This window comes from Amblyomma maculatum, chromosome 11 (assembly GCF_055883805.1).
Source record: "Amblyomma maculatum isolate TAMU_Amacu chromosome 11, ASM5588380v1, whole genome shotgun sequence".
NCBI classification, from domain to species: Eukaryota; Metazoa; Arthropoda; class Arachnida; order Ixodida; family Ixodidae; genus Amblyomma; species Amblyomma maculatum.
The window spans coordinates 67,950,084-67,966,312 of NC_139354.1; the positions used below are offsets into that span (position 1 = coordinate 67,950,084).

The following is a 16,229-nucleotide window of genomic DNA, read 5'->3' on the forward strand; positions in this document are numbered from 1 at the left end:
TGTAGTGCAAAGAAAGGATAACGTATGGTCACTTAGGGTAACAAACTGGATTCCAAGGAAATGAAAGCATAGCAGGGAGTGGCATAAAGTTATGTGGGCGGATGAGGTTATGAAGTTCGCAGCGGTCAAGTGGATTCCGCTAGCACAGGACCGGGTTAATTGGAAGAATATATGGGAGAGGCCTTCGCCCTGCAGTGGGTATAGTCAATCTGGTCATGATGATGATGAGGAAGGCAGTAATAATATAATTACTTCCGCATCGAAGGTTATACCACCAGATTGGCTGCTTTTAAACGTCACGTGATGTTAACCAGAAGGGTACAAGATCAATAATATAACTGCCTATGGAGGGATTCAGGTGAAATTTCCTTGTTAGCACTTTATTATCGCGTGCCTGTGTGCCACTCTTAAACTTAGGGGTTGACTTAAAGCGTAGCACAAAGTATTTTTTATGCGAAGCATATTAACGTAGGTTTCGGGCCTTCGCGCGACGCCCGGCGGGGGCCACCATTGACCCTGAAGTGGGGTCACGTGACAGACGTCACGTGATGACGTCACACCGGCTGCAGATGGGGCCTCGTATCGCGCCGTCGGTCGCCTCTCGGCGGTGGCCACCATTGACCTTGAAGTGAGATCACATGATGTGACGTCACGTGATGATGTCACACCGGCTGCAGATGGGGCCTCATATCGCGCCGTCAGACGTCACACGTGATGGGGCCTCATATCGTGCCGTCGGCCTCCACGCTTCCGTTCATGCCGTCGCGGGCGACGTGGCGGCGGCGCCACCATCGCTGCATCACGTGATATGTGACGTCACGCCACGGATGAAGTGGCGCGCGCCCGCCGTCGCGTCAGTCTCTGTGCCCGCAACCGCGCCAGCGTCTTTGCGCCGGGCGTGTATGCGGTCAAGATGCCTCCAAACGCTAAGGACGTTAATAATAGGAATGCAAAACGAAGGCTGCAGCGTGCTACGGAAACCGATGAAGAACGCGAAGAACGCCTAGCTAAGCGGCGCGCTTAATATGCGGCTCGACGACAACGCTCCGAGGGTGTAAGTGAAGCCTCAACCAGTGATTCAACTAGCGGAATCGGCGACTCCGTCAGCATTTCTACCAGTTCGGAGCGCTGGAATGCCAGTAAACGACAGAGACGTGCCGTGGAAACCATCGAAGAGCGACAACAGCGACTCGAAAAGGAACGACTGAGACAGGAAGGGAGAAATGTTCCCAACCGACAGAAGCGTGCTTTAGAAACTCCCGAAGAACGAGAGCAGCGCCTAGAAAAGGAGCGGCCCAGACGAGAAACGGAGAAGGAAAATCGGAAGAGGCGACGCATCGAAGAGGCGGCCATGCGTCAGCTACAGCAACGACAAACCAGCGAGGAGATTGCTGAAGAGCGCCGCAGGGAGCACGCCACAAGAGTGGCCGAGTTTGATGCCGCAACACGTGAGTTTGCCAAGCGCTTCACCAACAATCCGTTTGGTTATGCATGTTCGGTGGGCGCCCGCCTATGGCACAAAGAAAAGCTTACGCCGGTGACTCCCGCGATGTTCCCCACGCTGTGCCAAGCATTTCCAGAGTGGACCGATAATCAGTTGGCCGGAGCCGTGGTTTGCAACACGTGTAAGGGCAGCCTCAGAAAGCAAAAGATTTCCTTCTACAGCACGTCCAACGGTTAGAAGTACCCGCCGATGCCAAATGGGCTGCCGCACCTAAACCCGGTCGCCGAGAGACTCGAGTCTCCACGCATACCCTTCGTTCAGATCCGAAGGCTTATGAACTGGAAGAACGGCCAGTGCGGCATCAAGGGCCCCATCGTGAACGTGCCGGTGAGCACGGACGCAATGCTCAAGCAACTGCCGAGAAACGTGGACGACCAACACCAGATCCTAGTGAACATCAAGAGGCGCCGCATCGATAAGGGCGTCTACTTGGCCGACGAGGTCTCCCGCGAGGTGCTACTGCCGTGGATCAAGGTCCTGCAAGACTCCCCGCTGTACCGGCACTACGGCATCACGTTCGACATCGATAGAGTCATGGAGATGATCGCCGAGGCCGAACAAAACACCGGGGCGGTCCTCGAGGATTGCGACGACGGCGCAGAAGACGAAGACAGCCCGATGATCGACGCGGCCGCCCTGATGATGGACCAGCGCACCCCGATGTTCGACGAGGACGAGATGCTAAACCACACCGTGACGATGGCTTCCAGGGAAGGGCAGAGGCCGATCAGAATTCTCTATGTCACCCAAGCAGAAGAGCTCTCCTTCCCGCAGATCTATCTCGGCCACCCCCGATACATCAAGCGAGACCGAGCGTCACCTCGATGGCCGCGTCGAAAATTCGCCGTAGCGACAGACGAGGAGCGCTACCGGATCACGTCCTCTACATGGGCGCGAAGGTGATACGCTATCGCGTCGGCGACAACATGAAGGCATTCTTCAAGAACGCCCCCGGATTGCAGGCGTTGACGAGAGAGGACGTGGAGAATCCCGAAAAGGTCCAGAACCTGGTAGAACGAGACCTGGGATTTATGAAGGGCGTGCCTAATAACGTACAATACTGGCACACCCGCAGGGGCGAGCTCTTTGCCATGATACGCCAATTGGACAAGCCCGCGGCGTTTCTTACCCTCTCGGCCTCGGAGATGCATTGGTCCGACCTCCTGAAGCTCCTGAAGAAACTAAAGGTTGCAAAGGACGAAGTCGACTACGACGAAGAGGAGATGGACAGGTACTACGCAGCCGTCCTGGTGAACGAGGACCCGATGGTTTGCGCCATCTACTTTGAACCTATGGTCAGAGTAATCATGCAGATACTTTGCAACAAACGCATAAGCCCCTTCCGGCCAAATCACGTTGTCGAATACTTCAAACGCATCGAATTCCAACACCGAGGCAGTGCTCACGCACACATTCGCCTCTGGCTTGCTAACGCGCCTAATGAAGAGGTGGAGAACGGCGGGATGCCCGAGACGGTTGCTTAGCCCGAACGCATCCAGTCCCTGAATAACTAGGCCTTGGCCAGGCCCAGGTGCCAACGCCACGAGCACACCCACACGTGCTACAAGGGATCGAGGAAGACGTGTCGCTTCAACTTCCCCTTGTGGCCGATGCCTTGCACCGTGGTGTTTACTCCACTGGCTTCGACCAAAAAGGAAGAAGACACCGAGGGCGCCAAGCACTATGAAAACCTCAAGGCGACGAGGGATGCTCTGCACAACGTCTTGCAACAGACGATTTACGCGTCGTTTGAATACATATGGGAACAGCACGACATCCGCGACTTTGGGCACTACCAGATGGTGATCCGAGCTGGCCTTACGAGGCCCACCCTGATGCTCAAGCGAGACCTGGACCAATGCAACGTCAACGCATTCAACCCGTGGATTGGCTACGTCCTCAACTCGAACATGGACCTGCAGATAATCCTGGACGTGTACGCCTGTGCCGCCTACGTGGTCGAGTACGTAAACAAGTCCAATCGTGGCGTCTCTTCCCTCAATCGAGCCCTCCGGGCCATCTTCGACGAAGACTCGGAGAACAAGCTGACGTACGAGCTGGCCCTACGCAAACTCGGCGTGCGCATCCTGAACGGAATTGAAATGTCCGCACAAGAAGCGGCCTGGGTGTTGCTGAAGTTCCACATGAGCGAAACCAGCACGGACGTCATCTTCGTGAACACGGTGTGGCCCGAAGAGCGGATTCGCAGCAAGAAGACGAAGGACGAAATGGACAGGGAACACCTCGAAGCGACCAGCACAGACATTTGGCGGAAGAGCGCTATCGACAAGTACGAAGAACGCCCTCCCGAGCTGGAAGACCTCACGCTGGCCAAATTCATGACCGGATACAGCTCGAAAGGCAAGCTGACTAAGCGCACGAAGAGGGCGATCCTCCGATGCCGCGACTACGGCATCAACGACGTCGTCAACTACAAGAGGGAGCACGTGATGCTGTACGTGCCCTTTAGGAGGGAAAACGAGTTTCTAGATCGCAACAAGCTCGAGACCATCTTCAACGAAAACAAGGAGAGACTCACGGAGGTCAAGGAGAAGTTCAATAGCGGCGTAACCAGTGCCGAACTTTTGGAATACGTCAAAAACATCAACGAGAGCATGGGAATAGAGGACGGCGAGCGCGCGGTGGCCGCAGCGGAAGGAGAGGATAGAGGCGCGACTCGGGCCAAAGTCGTGGTCGAGAACGACAACACCAATATCATGCCCGAGAACGCGGTCGCGAGCGCCTAGGTCGCCTCGAACTGCCCCGCCGTGAAGAAGCGGGAAGACTGCATGCCGCTGGAAGACTTCTATGCAAAGATGAGGATAACTAACCACCGGCAGCGCATATTAATCGAGGAAGTGATTCATAGTCTCACGACCGAAGACTCCGAGCCCCTCCGAATTTTCTTCACCGGTCCGGCCGGCTGCGGCAAGACCTTCACCCTCCACCTCATCATGGACGTCTACAACAGATACTGCAGAAGCAAGAAGATCGGTTACGGAGACGCCGAGATCTCGGGGGTTAACGCCTACGTCGCCTGCGCCGCGACTGGCAAGGCCGCGGTCGCCCTAAACGGAGTGACCGTTCACTCGGCCTTCAAGATGGTCATGTCCAACACCCGCGAGGACAAAGGTCTCTCCGCGGCCGACCTAAACACGTTCAGAACCCTCTTCAATGGAGTGAGATGCGTAATCATCGACGAGGTCAGCATGCTCTCCTCTGATTTGCTCCGGCAGGTCGACCGAAGGCTCTGCCAAATCAGAGCCGACAGGATGACAGAGCCCTTCGGGGGCTTCGACGTCATCCTGTGTGGAAACATGAGGCAACTTCCACCCGTTAGAGCGTCTGAGGTGTACAAGCGACCCAAGTCCAATGGAGCCGTGTTCAGCACCGAGGTCATGGCATGGCATACCCTCGAATACTTCCCCCTAACTCAAGTTGTCCGCCAGAGCGACGTGGTCTTCTCGAACCTTCTAACCAAGATCGGAGACGGCGCCGTGCTGGAGGACTTTGAAGTGGCGCTCCTCGAGTCCAGATTCGTCGACGCGGAAGAGGCGGGAAGTCGCTCCGAAGCCGTGCGGCTCTACTACAGAAATGCGGACGTCGATGCCTACAACATCAAGATCGCAAAGCGCTCCCAAGAAAGGTAGACCACCCGGCCAGAGATTTCATAACCGGGTACAGGTCCCAGGACGAAAAGGACGCGGCGGCCAGAGCGCTGGAAACGTCCGGCCGAGTCGAGACTGGGAATTTACCCGCGACCATTGCCCTGTGCGCAGAGAAACCGTACATGCTTCTAAAGAACATAGACATAACCGATGGCCTGGTAAATGGAATGGTCGAGAAACTGAAGCTCATCGAGTAAGATGCACAGGGAGAGCCCTGCCGAGCTGGCTGCGCTGCCCCCCTGGAGTTGGAATCTTGGCCAAGGCAAAGCTGGCCCAGCGCAGCTACAGACGAAACATGAATGCCTGGATACCCATCGACCTCATGTCCATGCAATTCCAGCTGAAGGGAAAACTGCTGAAACACATGTTGGTGAAACGCACCCAGTTCCCCCTGGTACCCGCAAACGCGATGACGATTCACAAATCCCAGGGAGGAACCTTCGACGCGGTCGTCTACGAGTATGCGGCCAACCACCCCCAAAAGCTGGTCTATGTGGCCCTTAGCAGAGCCACGAGCCTGGAAGGCCTCTACTTCACCAACAAGGACGGCTGCCACAAGTTCACGCATAGAGGCCCAAACCCCAACAGGGCACTTAAAGCAGAGTTTGAACGCTTAGAGCAGCACCCTCTGGAAACGTCCTTTAGCCGCTGCGAAAGGCTAGTGGAGAAGAGCGCGGTCACCATAACTACTATAAACGTTAGATCGCTGCTCTTGCACAACTGCGAAATCACCTCGGATGCAATGCTCATGTCTGCGCATGCGCTGGTGTTTTCAGAAACCGGGGCGGACAATGACACTCCGGAGACGATTAAAGGCTTCACCCTGGTTGGTGCTGCGAAACGACCCGACCAAACCAGAAATGCCGGGGTGGCGATCTACGTCAGAGACCCCCTACGAGCTAAGGTCCTGACGCCGGCGGTGCCGATGCAGCGAGGAGAAGCTCTCTGCGTAGAGATCCCGGCTCTCGACTTGGTCGTCTCTGGTGTATACGTCGCGCCCCAAACGAGCAACCAAGATGCCATCAACATCATGGCAGACGGACTGCCGCCGCGCACCGACAAAAGAACGTTAGTCTGCACGGGAGACTTCAATGAGGACCCGGTGAGAGACAGGACATTTCTGCAGGCCGTCGAAGAAAGATATGCCCTCGGCTTGTGTGAACTACAGCCAAAGTCCACGACTCAGTAGGGAAGCAGTTTAGACTTGGTATTGTGTTGAAATGCTCAAAGACAATACAGAATAAGTGACGTGCAAACCAAGAGTCATTCATTTACGGGCCATAAGAGTGTGTTTGTCGGGCTGCAAAGAATAAAGTACGACGATTAACCTAAAACCACGTCTCCGTTACTTAGCCCCATCCACACTCAGGCAGATGCTTAACATGCTTCGCATCCACTGGGCTTTACCTTGATAAGCCTCCAATTTTTTTTTGCTTTTCTGTAATATTCTTAAACAGCTTTCAAGATTTTATACGGTGGTAGTCGGTGTCGACGTATGTCACCCTAGGGCCCTGTGGTGTATGAGCAGTATAGAGTTTTAGGTAGAATTTTACGTACATAAACAGTCAACCCTCATGCTCCGTCCCAGTTGTGTTTTTTTTATGCCAATTAATAACGTGAACTACTATTTCATACATATGTAAAATTTACATTTTTCGGAAAAGTCAGAACATCAACAACAAATTGGGGGACGCGCAAGCTTAACCATAAGGGTAAACGAGAGCCCCTTAATACCACCTTTTCATTCAACAACACTGTTAAAGTTTTGTTTCAGTAATTTGTTAAGGAAGGGATAGCGGCTATCTAACATTATTTGTCTAACATTTCAGTGGTCACCTGAATCGTACCTTAAGAGAAAGTGCCACAGCCTTAGATACACTCCTCCATTTTTCCTGCCAGGTTGCGAACAATTTCGACAAAACCTTAGTGGAAACTTTTTTTTTGGCTTTTCGACCGAAGGGAGTCCATGCGCTCTCGTGTAAAATGGTCAAGGAACAAATACCACATTGATTCTAGGCTGCATGACGAAATTCTACTCCATGACCGGAGAGGCTGTAGGTGACCGCCACGAACACCTTCAATCCATCCTTTAGGCCTTTCAATACAAGCTCGAGAAAGAGTCACCTGCTTCCATTTTCGCGTGTACGCAAAAAGTCAGGCATCGAAAAAAAAAGAAGGCACAAGAGATCTCAACTTCACGCGTGTAGAATAAGTCATGTGGAGTGCCAGGGACTTAACCTTATATAGCAGAGGAACCAGAATCTAAACAGATACTGGGGCTAGGGAGTGCAGTTAGCCGGCTCGGACGAAGTGGCATCCAACATGCTAATTGATTCTCTTTCACATCATATCGCCTCACCGTCTTGTCAATTGACTTCCCCTGAAGGTTGCATCTTTATGCTGGTGCTTAAAGGTAGCACTTGCCTTTCTTACGATCGAAAGGTGAACAGATTACAGTACGAATTGAGACTAATTCCTCCTGCATATTCTTATTGACCGGACACAAAGAAAGACCTGCTGCTTTTTGTGAGAATCTTCACAGTGAGAATTATTATAAAACTATTCTTGCGCGAACAGTCTTCACAGCGAGAATTAGAAGTAAACGTTTAAGTAAAATTACTTTCAATTAAATTTATACATCAGCTCTTTTGTTTCGCGTAAATAGAAACAAAAAACAACAACGTTACCGTATCAAGACATGTGTTTTCCGTGCTTCCAGAGGGCCAGTTCCCTGCCCTGGAATAAAAATTCAGGAAATAAGACATGCATAAACATTAGCTTAGCGGTCGCAGATCAAAATGAGCTGACTGGCGTTTGCCACTGAAAGACGTGTAGTGGGAGAATGTTCAGGATCGAGGAAGCGAGCGCAGGCGCACATTTTTCTGCCTAAGCCCGCTTTCCCCTCAGCAACGCTGTAGAGCACTCCTAAAACGTTAAGCGTCGGTTACACAGCACAGTAAATCAAGCATATCTTGCACTTTGTAAGTCTAACAGAGCCCGCCGTGTGACCGACTGCTTTTTTACCTCATACGTATAAAGCTGGTAATAAAAATAAATTGCGCATATGTATCCACCCTTGCGCAGGCAATTCTTCATGAAGGATACTATGCAAATTTCTGGACTGAACAGTTACAAAGCTGCACAACGTTTCTTAGTGGCCATTTGGCCGAACACTATCAAACATAATCCGACACTATAAGATTTGACCCGCGCAATACCCCCCAAATGCCTGTACGGCCTGCGGTGAGATGTCCGACATCCTCCACATGGTTTGGAACTGCCCTGAACAACTTAAATCATACAGTTCACAGAAAATTAGCCCTGAAAAGTGGGAGGCGAAGCTGGCTCATACAGAGCCCCCTCCCCCCCCCCCTCCCCTTCAGCGCCAGCTGATCGGTCAGGCCTGGAGGGCCGTATTCGCCAATGGTTTCCCAGACCTGGCTGAACCAGTCGCGTAATTACTTTGTATAAATAAAGTTTATTTTCTCTCGCTCTCTTGGCTTCCTTCAGATGAAATGTAATAAGTAATAATTCTGTTAGGAATGTATTTGATTAGGGGACATTTCACTAAAATTATTCAACATTGGGCGCTTCTAAGTGCAATTGTCGCTCCTTTATCAATCATTCATGCGTTCACCTTTTGACTTGAAGTTGTACGCGGCTGCTTGGGCTTGCGTTCAGAGTGGTGCGTGGACGAATCGAAATTAATTCTGCGGATGCTGCCCAGAGCGAGAAAGTGTTTTTTTTTTTGATCCGTGCAATATCAGGGTAAGGAAATTGCTTAATTGCTAATGCGGAGGAGGCCATACCGTTTGTTCTGTGCGGTGCATCATGGGTTCAAATCAAACTCTCGGCTGTATGCAGCTCATTTGTTGAGTGTTCTATACACTATGCTTTCAGCCCGTTGTTCACGAGGTTACACTGTGACGACAGCAAAATGGTTTCAGTGCATCAGGGCTTCAAGGCAGAAATACGCCGATGTGGTTTAATTTCATCCGGTGCACACATTATATGGTCGAACATACCCAGAATGCCAGATCCCGTGCAGTCGAACATCATTTTGGCCAAAGTACCTAAGTACCTCACTGGTTTGTCTAGAAAGGCCCCTATATTTAACAGGTGTAGCTGACGCTAGAAAAAAAAATAATACATGATATGACTTCATTAACATGAAGCTGCACCCAGGAGACCTCTGACCGTAAAGACGAGGAAGCAAATGTTTATACAGTGCTGCAAAACCACAACTTAATATTAGATGAAAAACAAACCAGAAACAGAATGTACTGAGATGAATACCGCAGCATGGCAAGTGTCACGTCTAGTGGTTCTGTTCATCAAATAAAAAATCTGGTATTTTGCGCTTCGCGAAATGTTCACAGTGTATGCGTAATATTGACAATAGGTCCAAAAGCCACTAAGTTGTGATAGCAGAAACCATTTGAAACTATCTAGGAGGGCAGTACAAGATGTAATCAGTTCAATATATTTGGCTTTGTGACAGAGTTAAATATTTAGGGATTACCATCACAAACACAATGAAATGGGATGCACACATCAACGAAACGTGCATTAAGGCATACAGGCAGCTTGCATTCCTTCGGAGGAAACTTGCACGAGCGCCAGCTAAAGTAAAGCTAGCAAGTTATAAGTCCCTCATACGACCAATCCTTGAGTACGGCAGTATAATTTGGAATCCACATCAAGCATACCTTAACAATCAATTAGAAGCGATGCAAAACAAAGCCCTTCGGTTTATTTTTTCGCAGTACTCGCGGCATGTCTCGGCAACAGCGCTGCGCAACAGAGCAGACGTCCAAACTTTGAACAGTGGCGACGGATTGCTTCTTTAAAATTTTTTTACCTTCTCTATCATGACTGTATTGATATCAACAAACAAGACTACTTAAAACCACCATACAAACATTCAGCTAGAACAAACCATGACAGGACGATTAGGCCATTTATCACCCGCTGTAACGCGTTTAAACATTCCTTCTTTCCGTCCATCATAGAAGTCTGGAATAATCTGCCACTCGACATTGTCTCCTCCACATCTGCAAATGAATTCATCACCAAGGTGGAAATATTTTTTGCCCAGCAAACTGCAACCATGTGAGCAGAGGCATTTATGCGGATTGCCCTAGCAAATCACGGAGTGCTTTGAGTGTATTTCATGGGCATACATTGTCGGTACGAAAATGTTCCTTGTTGTCCAATGTTCCTTGTTATTCCTTTGTTGTTGTTTTTTTTTTGTCTTCTAGGATATATTGTACACTGTCTGTGAAATTGTGACTTTTTTTGCCCACTCCTGTATGAGCCTGTCAAAAGGCTTACAGTATAAATAAATAATATTAATAATAATAATAATAAATCAAAGTATTTGTAGTGCAGCTTTGCTTTTACACAACTCACAGGCATAAATTCATCACTAACAATGTACTCTAGATGCCACCAGAGGTGCTAAATTTCGATATGCACTTCTTGTATGTTGGTCACATTCGCACACGATGAAGGTGATCAGAGAAAAATGTCACCTAGAAATAAGTGCAAGCGGCTGCAAGGGCACAACGTGGGCAGCGGGTAGCAATTACAAGAAGGGCAGAATGTTGGGCAAGTTGGTTGCCATGCCTGGCTGCTAACGCGCCAATCAAAACGAGTAAGATACAGTGAAACGACATGGACAGGCGTTAGATGGAAAAAAATATCGACGCATAGGTGAGATGTCTGATATGCAGCGGTTATCCAAAGAATTTAATCATGCTGGCTAGTTGCAGACTGTTAAAGTTGGTCAAGGCGGAATCAAAACCTGAACGCACAGTAACAGAAAATCGGCGTTGGTGCGATTGTGTATATCGCACATCGAATGTCGAACTGTCTTAAGTTGCAGGGTTGTAGAAAGCTGTAAAGTTCCGGTTGTCTCATCTGCTCCTGGAAACTGAGTATAACCTCTTTTAAATTGCACCGAAGGGCAAAAAATGCAGAAAGAAAAAAGCTTGTGCACCATGATGTTCCTTTGTTCCATATAATGTTGGCGTTGTGACACGTTACCCAAGTCCTGTGGTGCCTTACAGATAGGATGGACAGGATGGTGCAATAATAAAGGACCATTATTATGGCACTTCCTTAACAACATGCCAATACGCTGCCACACATGAAAAATTAACGACAAAGAAATACGACAGTGCACTCCCTTGTTTGGGAGCACCACAGGCATTTCAGACAACGCGATGAAACTGTTCGCAAATAATAGAAGCCTTTTATAAGCGCCTAGATGATAAAAATACGTGAGCCAAACTTCACTACGTTTGGCTGATAAGGTGTTAGGATGTTTGGCCACATAGGTTGGTTTTTAAAGCTAATCAGGATTTGATCTTTTTAATTTTTTGCGTGGGTGTCGGAAGAAGATTGCCGCTTTTCTTTGACAGTTTACTTCGTGTTCGGATATTTTTAATTGCCTTCCTATTTATTCTAGTGTCTTTCTCTAATAAATTTCGTTTGCGAGTAGCCCTGTCCGTGTCGTTTTCTGTGTGCAGCCAAGCAATTACAAGGTAATGAACCAAAAACGAAGAAGCGGATAGCGGCGACTATATACTTTTTATGCTTTCTCATTATCCGAATGTATTGTACTTAAGTGTCTACTGAAAATTGTATTGGCTGCAGTTCATAACAGCATATCTTATATATGGATAGACCGTCTGATTTTTAGCTGAATGGAAATGAAAGCCATGGTGACATAGTACTGTTTTCGGGAAAAAGCTTTTAAAAACTCAGGAGCTGCGTCCGCAGAAAATGTGCGCAGAATCAGTACCCAAAATGTGAGCTTGAGGTTTATCCTCGAGATATAGTGACGGATAATTATAGTAAGTGATAGATATTGACAGTCAGTGATTCTAAAAAAAGAGAAGTGTCACCCACCTCCTCCACTCTCACTCTCTGCCTCCATCCCTCCCTCCCGAAGCAGACTTTTCTTAAGCATCAGGCTGCACTGTGTACATTCATGCATGTAGTTTGCGAATAAAGGTGCTAGTGATATATACATGGTAGCTTTGTATGGGCAACAAGCGTTGGAAGAGCAAGAATAATCCTGAGATTAGCTATACTTTGCGATTAGGCAGCATTTTATTTATATTTTACTTTTCAGCACTACTTGCAATTTTGATCAGAACGGCTTTAAAGCTGAGGAATAATATTCTTTTTTTCATCTAGCCCGGATACAAAGATATATGAGAGCTGCACTGACAACAATTTTTTGAATATGCTAAAATATGACACTTCGTTTTTCTTTCGATTGCATTCAAGGAGCTCTGAAATAAAATTTCGTTATATGTGAGCCTGAGGCTACTCCGGGTAGCTATGTTGTATTTACTACTCAAAGACTACAAAGCAGGAAGATCATCATATAGTTCGTTTTGTACAAAGTTTTGGTGACGCCGTACTTACTTCACAAAAGCCACAGAAATTAGTGCGCAAACTGGGGAGCGCAGCCATAAGTTGATTTTGTACGAGAACATTACGTTCCTACAGCACTTTATGGGCAGAACGCAGATATTTACCCTATTTTTCAGGACCAAAAAATCATTTGGTCAGGATTCCTGTAAAAACAGTGTGCCAAGAAAAGAATGAGCATGTATATCAAATCAGAGAATAAAATTCCAAAAAAAACGAGTCGCCAACACGAGCACATGTAATAACGCTGAAAATTGAAGTCAAATATTCGATCGAATATTTGACTTTTGAGAAACATGACACTTTTGACGAATATTTGAGCAAGTTCGAATATTGCTGCCGTTGCAGGAATATCAAGGAGACTGCGGTAGAATGAGCAAGAGTTTGGTGATAATGTCAATATTCCAAAATTTCTATTAACATCTTCTTCGAATAAATGTCCCCAATATTTAGTGTCAGCACTGATTTAAGTGCAAAAATATGCGTAATTTGAATTTTAATATTTTATTGGCCCAAATTTGTTGCGATTGTAAGCCCATAATATATATATATATATATATATATATATATATATATATATATATTGTCACGTACACGGTGACTAAGGATACCAATGATAGCAGGGGGTAGCCCAGACACAAGAACACAGCAGCACAGACGCAAACGTGCAAGCGACACTTTGTCGTCCTCTTCAACTTCGTCCTCCTTTCACACCTCAGTCATGCGCCACCTGGCAACGCTAGGTGGCATTACCCCCTCCCTCCGAAAAAAAATGAGAAGGGCCGGTAAAAATGGTGTGAAAAGCAAGAAAATGGTCACAGCGGGTGGCCATACGCTATCGGTGGTAGTACGGCTTCAGTCGCACAATGTGCACAATGTCCGAGCTGTGCTTTCGACGTTTTGGTTGTGTGGCACCGTCTGGGATAACTTCATAACTAAGGTCACTCACACGGCGCAACACTTTGTACGGCCCGAAGTAGCGGGAAAGGAGTTTCTCTGACAAGCCTGGACGGCAAACTGGTGTCCATACCCAGACTTGATCTCCAGGCTTGTAGTCAACCTGGCGGTGCCGGAGGTTGTAACGGTGCGCGTCAGTGGTCTGCTGCTGCCCAATGTGCACACGGGCGAGCTGGCGGGCTTCCTCAGCGCGGATGGCATATTGCTGGGCATCTGAGGATAGCTGGTCATCATCTGGGCACGGGAGCATGGAATCGAGCATGCTCTGAACTTCGCGTCCGTAAACAAGTCGAAATGGTGTGAAGCGCGTTGTCTCTTGTAAGGCTGTATTATACGCAAATGTAACGTACGGCAGCACCTCGTCCCAGGTCTTGTGCTGCACATCGACGTACATTGCCAACATGTCCGCAATCGTCTTATTCAATCTTTCTGTAAGGCCATTGCTTTGTGGATGGTACGCTGTGGTTTTGCGATGGGTCGTGCAACTCAGCTCAAATATGCGGTCGATCAGCTGTGATGTGAAAGCTGTCCCTCTGTCGGTAATGACGTAGGAAGGGGCGCCATGCCGCAAGACTATGTTGTGCATGAAAAACTCTGCTACTTCGGAAGCTGTGGCATGAGGGATTGCCTTTGTCTCAGCGTATCGAGTCAGGTAGTCAGTAGCGACTACTATCCATTTGTTTCCGGCCTGCGACAAAGGGAAAGGGCCAAGGAGATCCATTCCAATTTGGTCGAACGGAATGCGGGGTACTTTAACGGGCTTGAGAAATCCGGCAGGCTTCTGGGGCGGTGTTTTACGGCGCTGGCATTCGCGACAGCTTCGTACATAGCGTTTCACTGCTGCGGAAAGTCCTGGCCAGTAATACATGTTGCGCACTCGAGCAAGAGTCCGTGAGCAACCCAAATGACCAGACGTTGGTTCATCATGGCAAGCAAGGAGAATATCCTCACGGAGCTCGCATGGCACTACCAGAAGGTAAGTTCTGTCTTGGCTCTGGGAGTTTCTTTTATACAATACGCCTTGCCGTATGCAGAAGGAACCAAGGTGCCGAGATAGGTGTCGAGGCAGAATCGTATCACGCCCTTCCAGATAATCGATGAGTGGAAGGATGTCTGGATCAGCTCTTTGTCGATCCCTGAGCTCAGATGCGCTGAGGGCTCCTAGAAAACCGCTATCGTCATCGGCTGTAGTATCGCCAGTGTCAACGGGTGCTCGTGACAGCGTGTCGGCGTCTTCGTGTTTGCGGCCGGACTTGTAAACAATGGTTATGTCAAACTCCTGAAGACGTAAACTCCAGCGTGCAAGTCGTCCAGATGGGTCTCGCAGATTTGCCAGCCAGCACAAACAATGATGGTCGGTGACGACTTTAAATGGCCGGCCGTAAAGATAGGGACGAAACTTCATAGTAGCCCATACGACCGCCAGGCATTCCTTTTCTGAGGTGGAATAGTTCATTTCGGCACGAGAGAGAGTGCGGCTGGCATAGGCTATTACTCGCTCAAACCCGTCTTGATGCTGAACAAGGACCGCGCCAAGACCGATACTACTGGCGTCAGTGTGTACCTCAGTGTCAGCCGCTTCATCGAAGTGCGCCAGAACAGGGGATGTTTGAAGACGCTCACGAAGCAAAGAGAAGGCCATCTGCTTCTCAGAGTTCCACACAAAGGAGGTGTCCTTCCTTGTAAGGCGCGTCAGAGGTTCTGCGATCTGAGAAAAGTCCGCAATGAAACGCCGATAATATGCGCACAGGCCGAGGAAGCGCTGAACAGCCTTCTTATTAGCTGGAACGGGAAATCGTGCGACGGCAGCAGTCTTATCGGGATCCGGGCGCACCCCATCAGCGCTTACAACATGGCCGAGGAACTTGAGTTCTGTATACCCGAAGTGGCATTTCTGGGGCTTCAGCGTGAGATCAGCAGAACGGAGGGCTTCCAGGACAGCTCGAAGGCGTTCGAGGTGTTGATCAAATGTTTCGGAAAAAACAACTACATCGTCCAAGTACACAAGACAGATCTGCCACTTGAGGCCAGTGAGGACGGTGTCCATCATCCTTTGGAATGTAGCTGGGGCAGAGCACAATCCAAATGGGAGTACTTTGAATTCATATAGGCCATCTGGAGTGACAAATGCGGTTTTTTCTCGGTCTCTTTCGTCTACTTCGATTTGCCAATAGCCGCTTTTTAAATCAATAGATGAAAAATACTTCGCACGTCGCAATCTGTCCAGTGAGTCATCGATGCGCGGCAACGGGTATACATCTTTCTTTGTCACATTATTCAATTTCCGATAGTCGACGCAAAATCGAAGAGTGCCGTCTTTCTTTTTGACAAGGACTACTGGTGAAGACCACGGACTTTGTGAAGGCTGCACAACACCATCATCCAGCATCTCCTGAACTTGCGTCTGGATCACTTCTCGTTCTTTGGCAGACACACGATAAGGCTGCTGTCGTATTGGGCGAGCGTCGTCATAAGTAATGATGCGATGTTGTGTTATGGGCGTTTGACGAACCTTCGAGGAAGAAGCAAAGCAGTGCTTGAAGTCTAGCAGCAGTTGCTCTAAAGCCCGCCGTTTCTCCTTTGACAAGTGACAGTTAATGTCGATGTTGTCAAGAGATGGCTCGTTAGTTTCTACTGCCGTGGATGCAAAACAG

At 48.7% G+C, this 16,229-nt stretch overlaps 2 protein-coding genes across 3 annotated transcripts in view; both read right to left on the reverse strand.

The window, feature by feature from the left end:
• Positions 1-16,229, reverse strand: part of LOC146174041 (uncharacterized) — a 264,164-nt gene that overhangs the window by 137,819 nt on the left and 110,116 nt on the right. The window lies entirely within an intron of this gene.
• Positions 1-16,229, reverse strand: part of LOC146174045 (uncharacterized) — a 66,529-nt gene that overhangs the window by 28,331 nt on the left and 21,969 nt on the right. Inside the window, exon 3 of the mRNA XM_084584254.1 lies at positions 7,860-7,908. Within this exon, the coding sequence (XP_084440380.1) occupies positions 7,860-7,908 (49 nt within the window). The remainder of the gene's footprint in view (positions 1-7,859; positions 7,909-16,229) is intronic.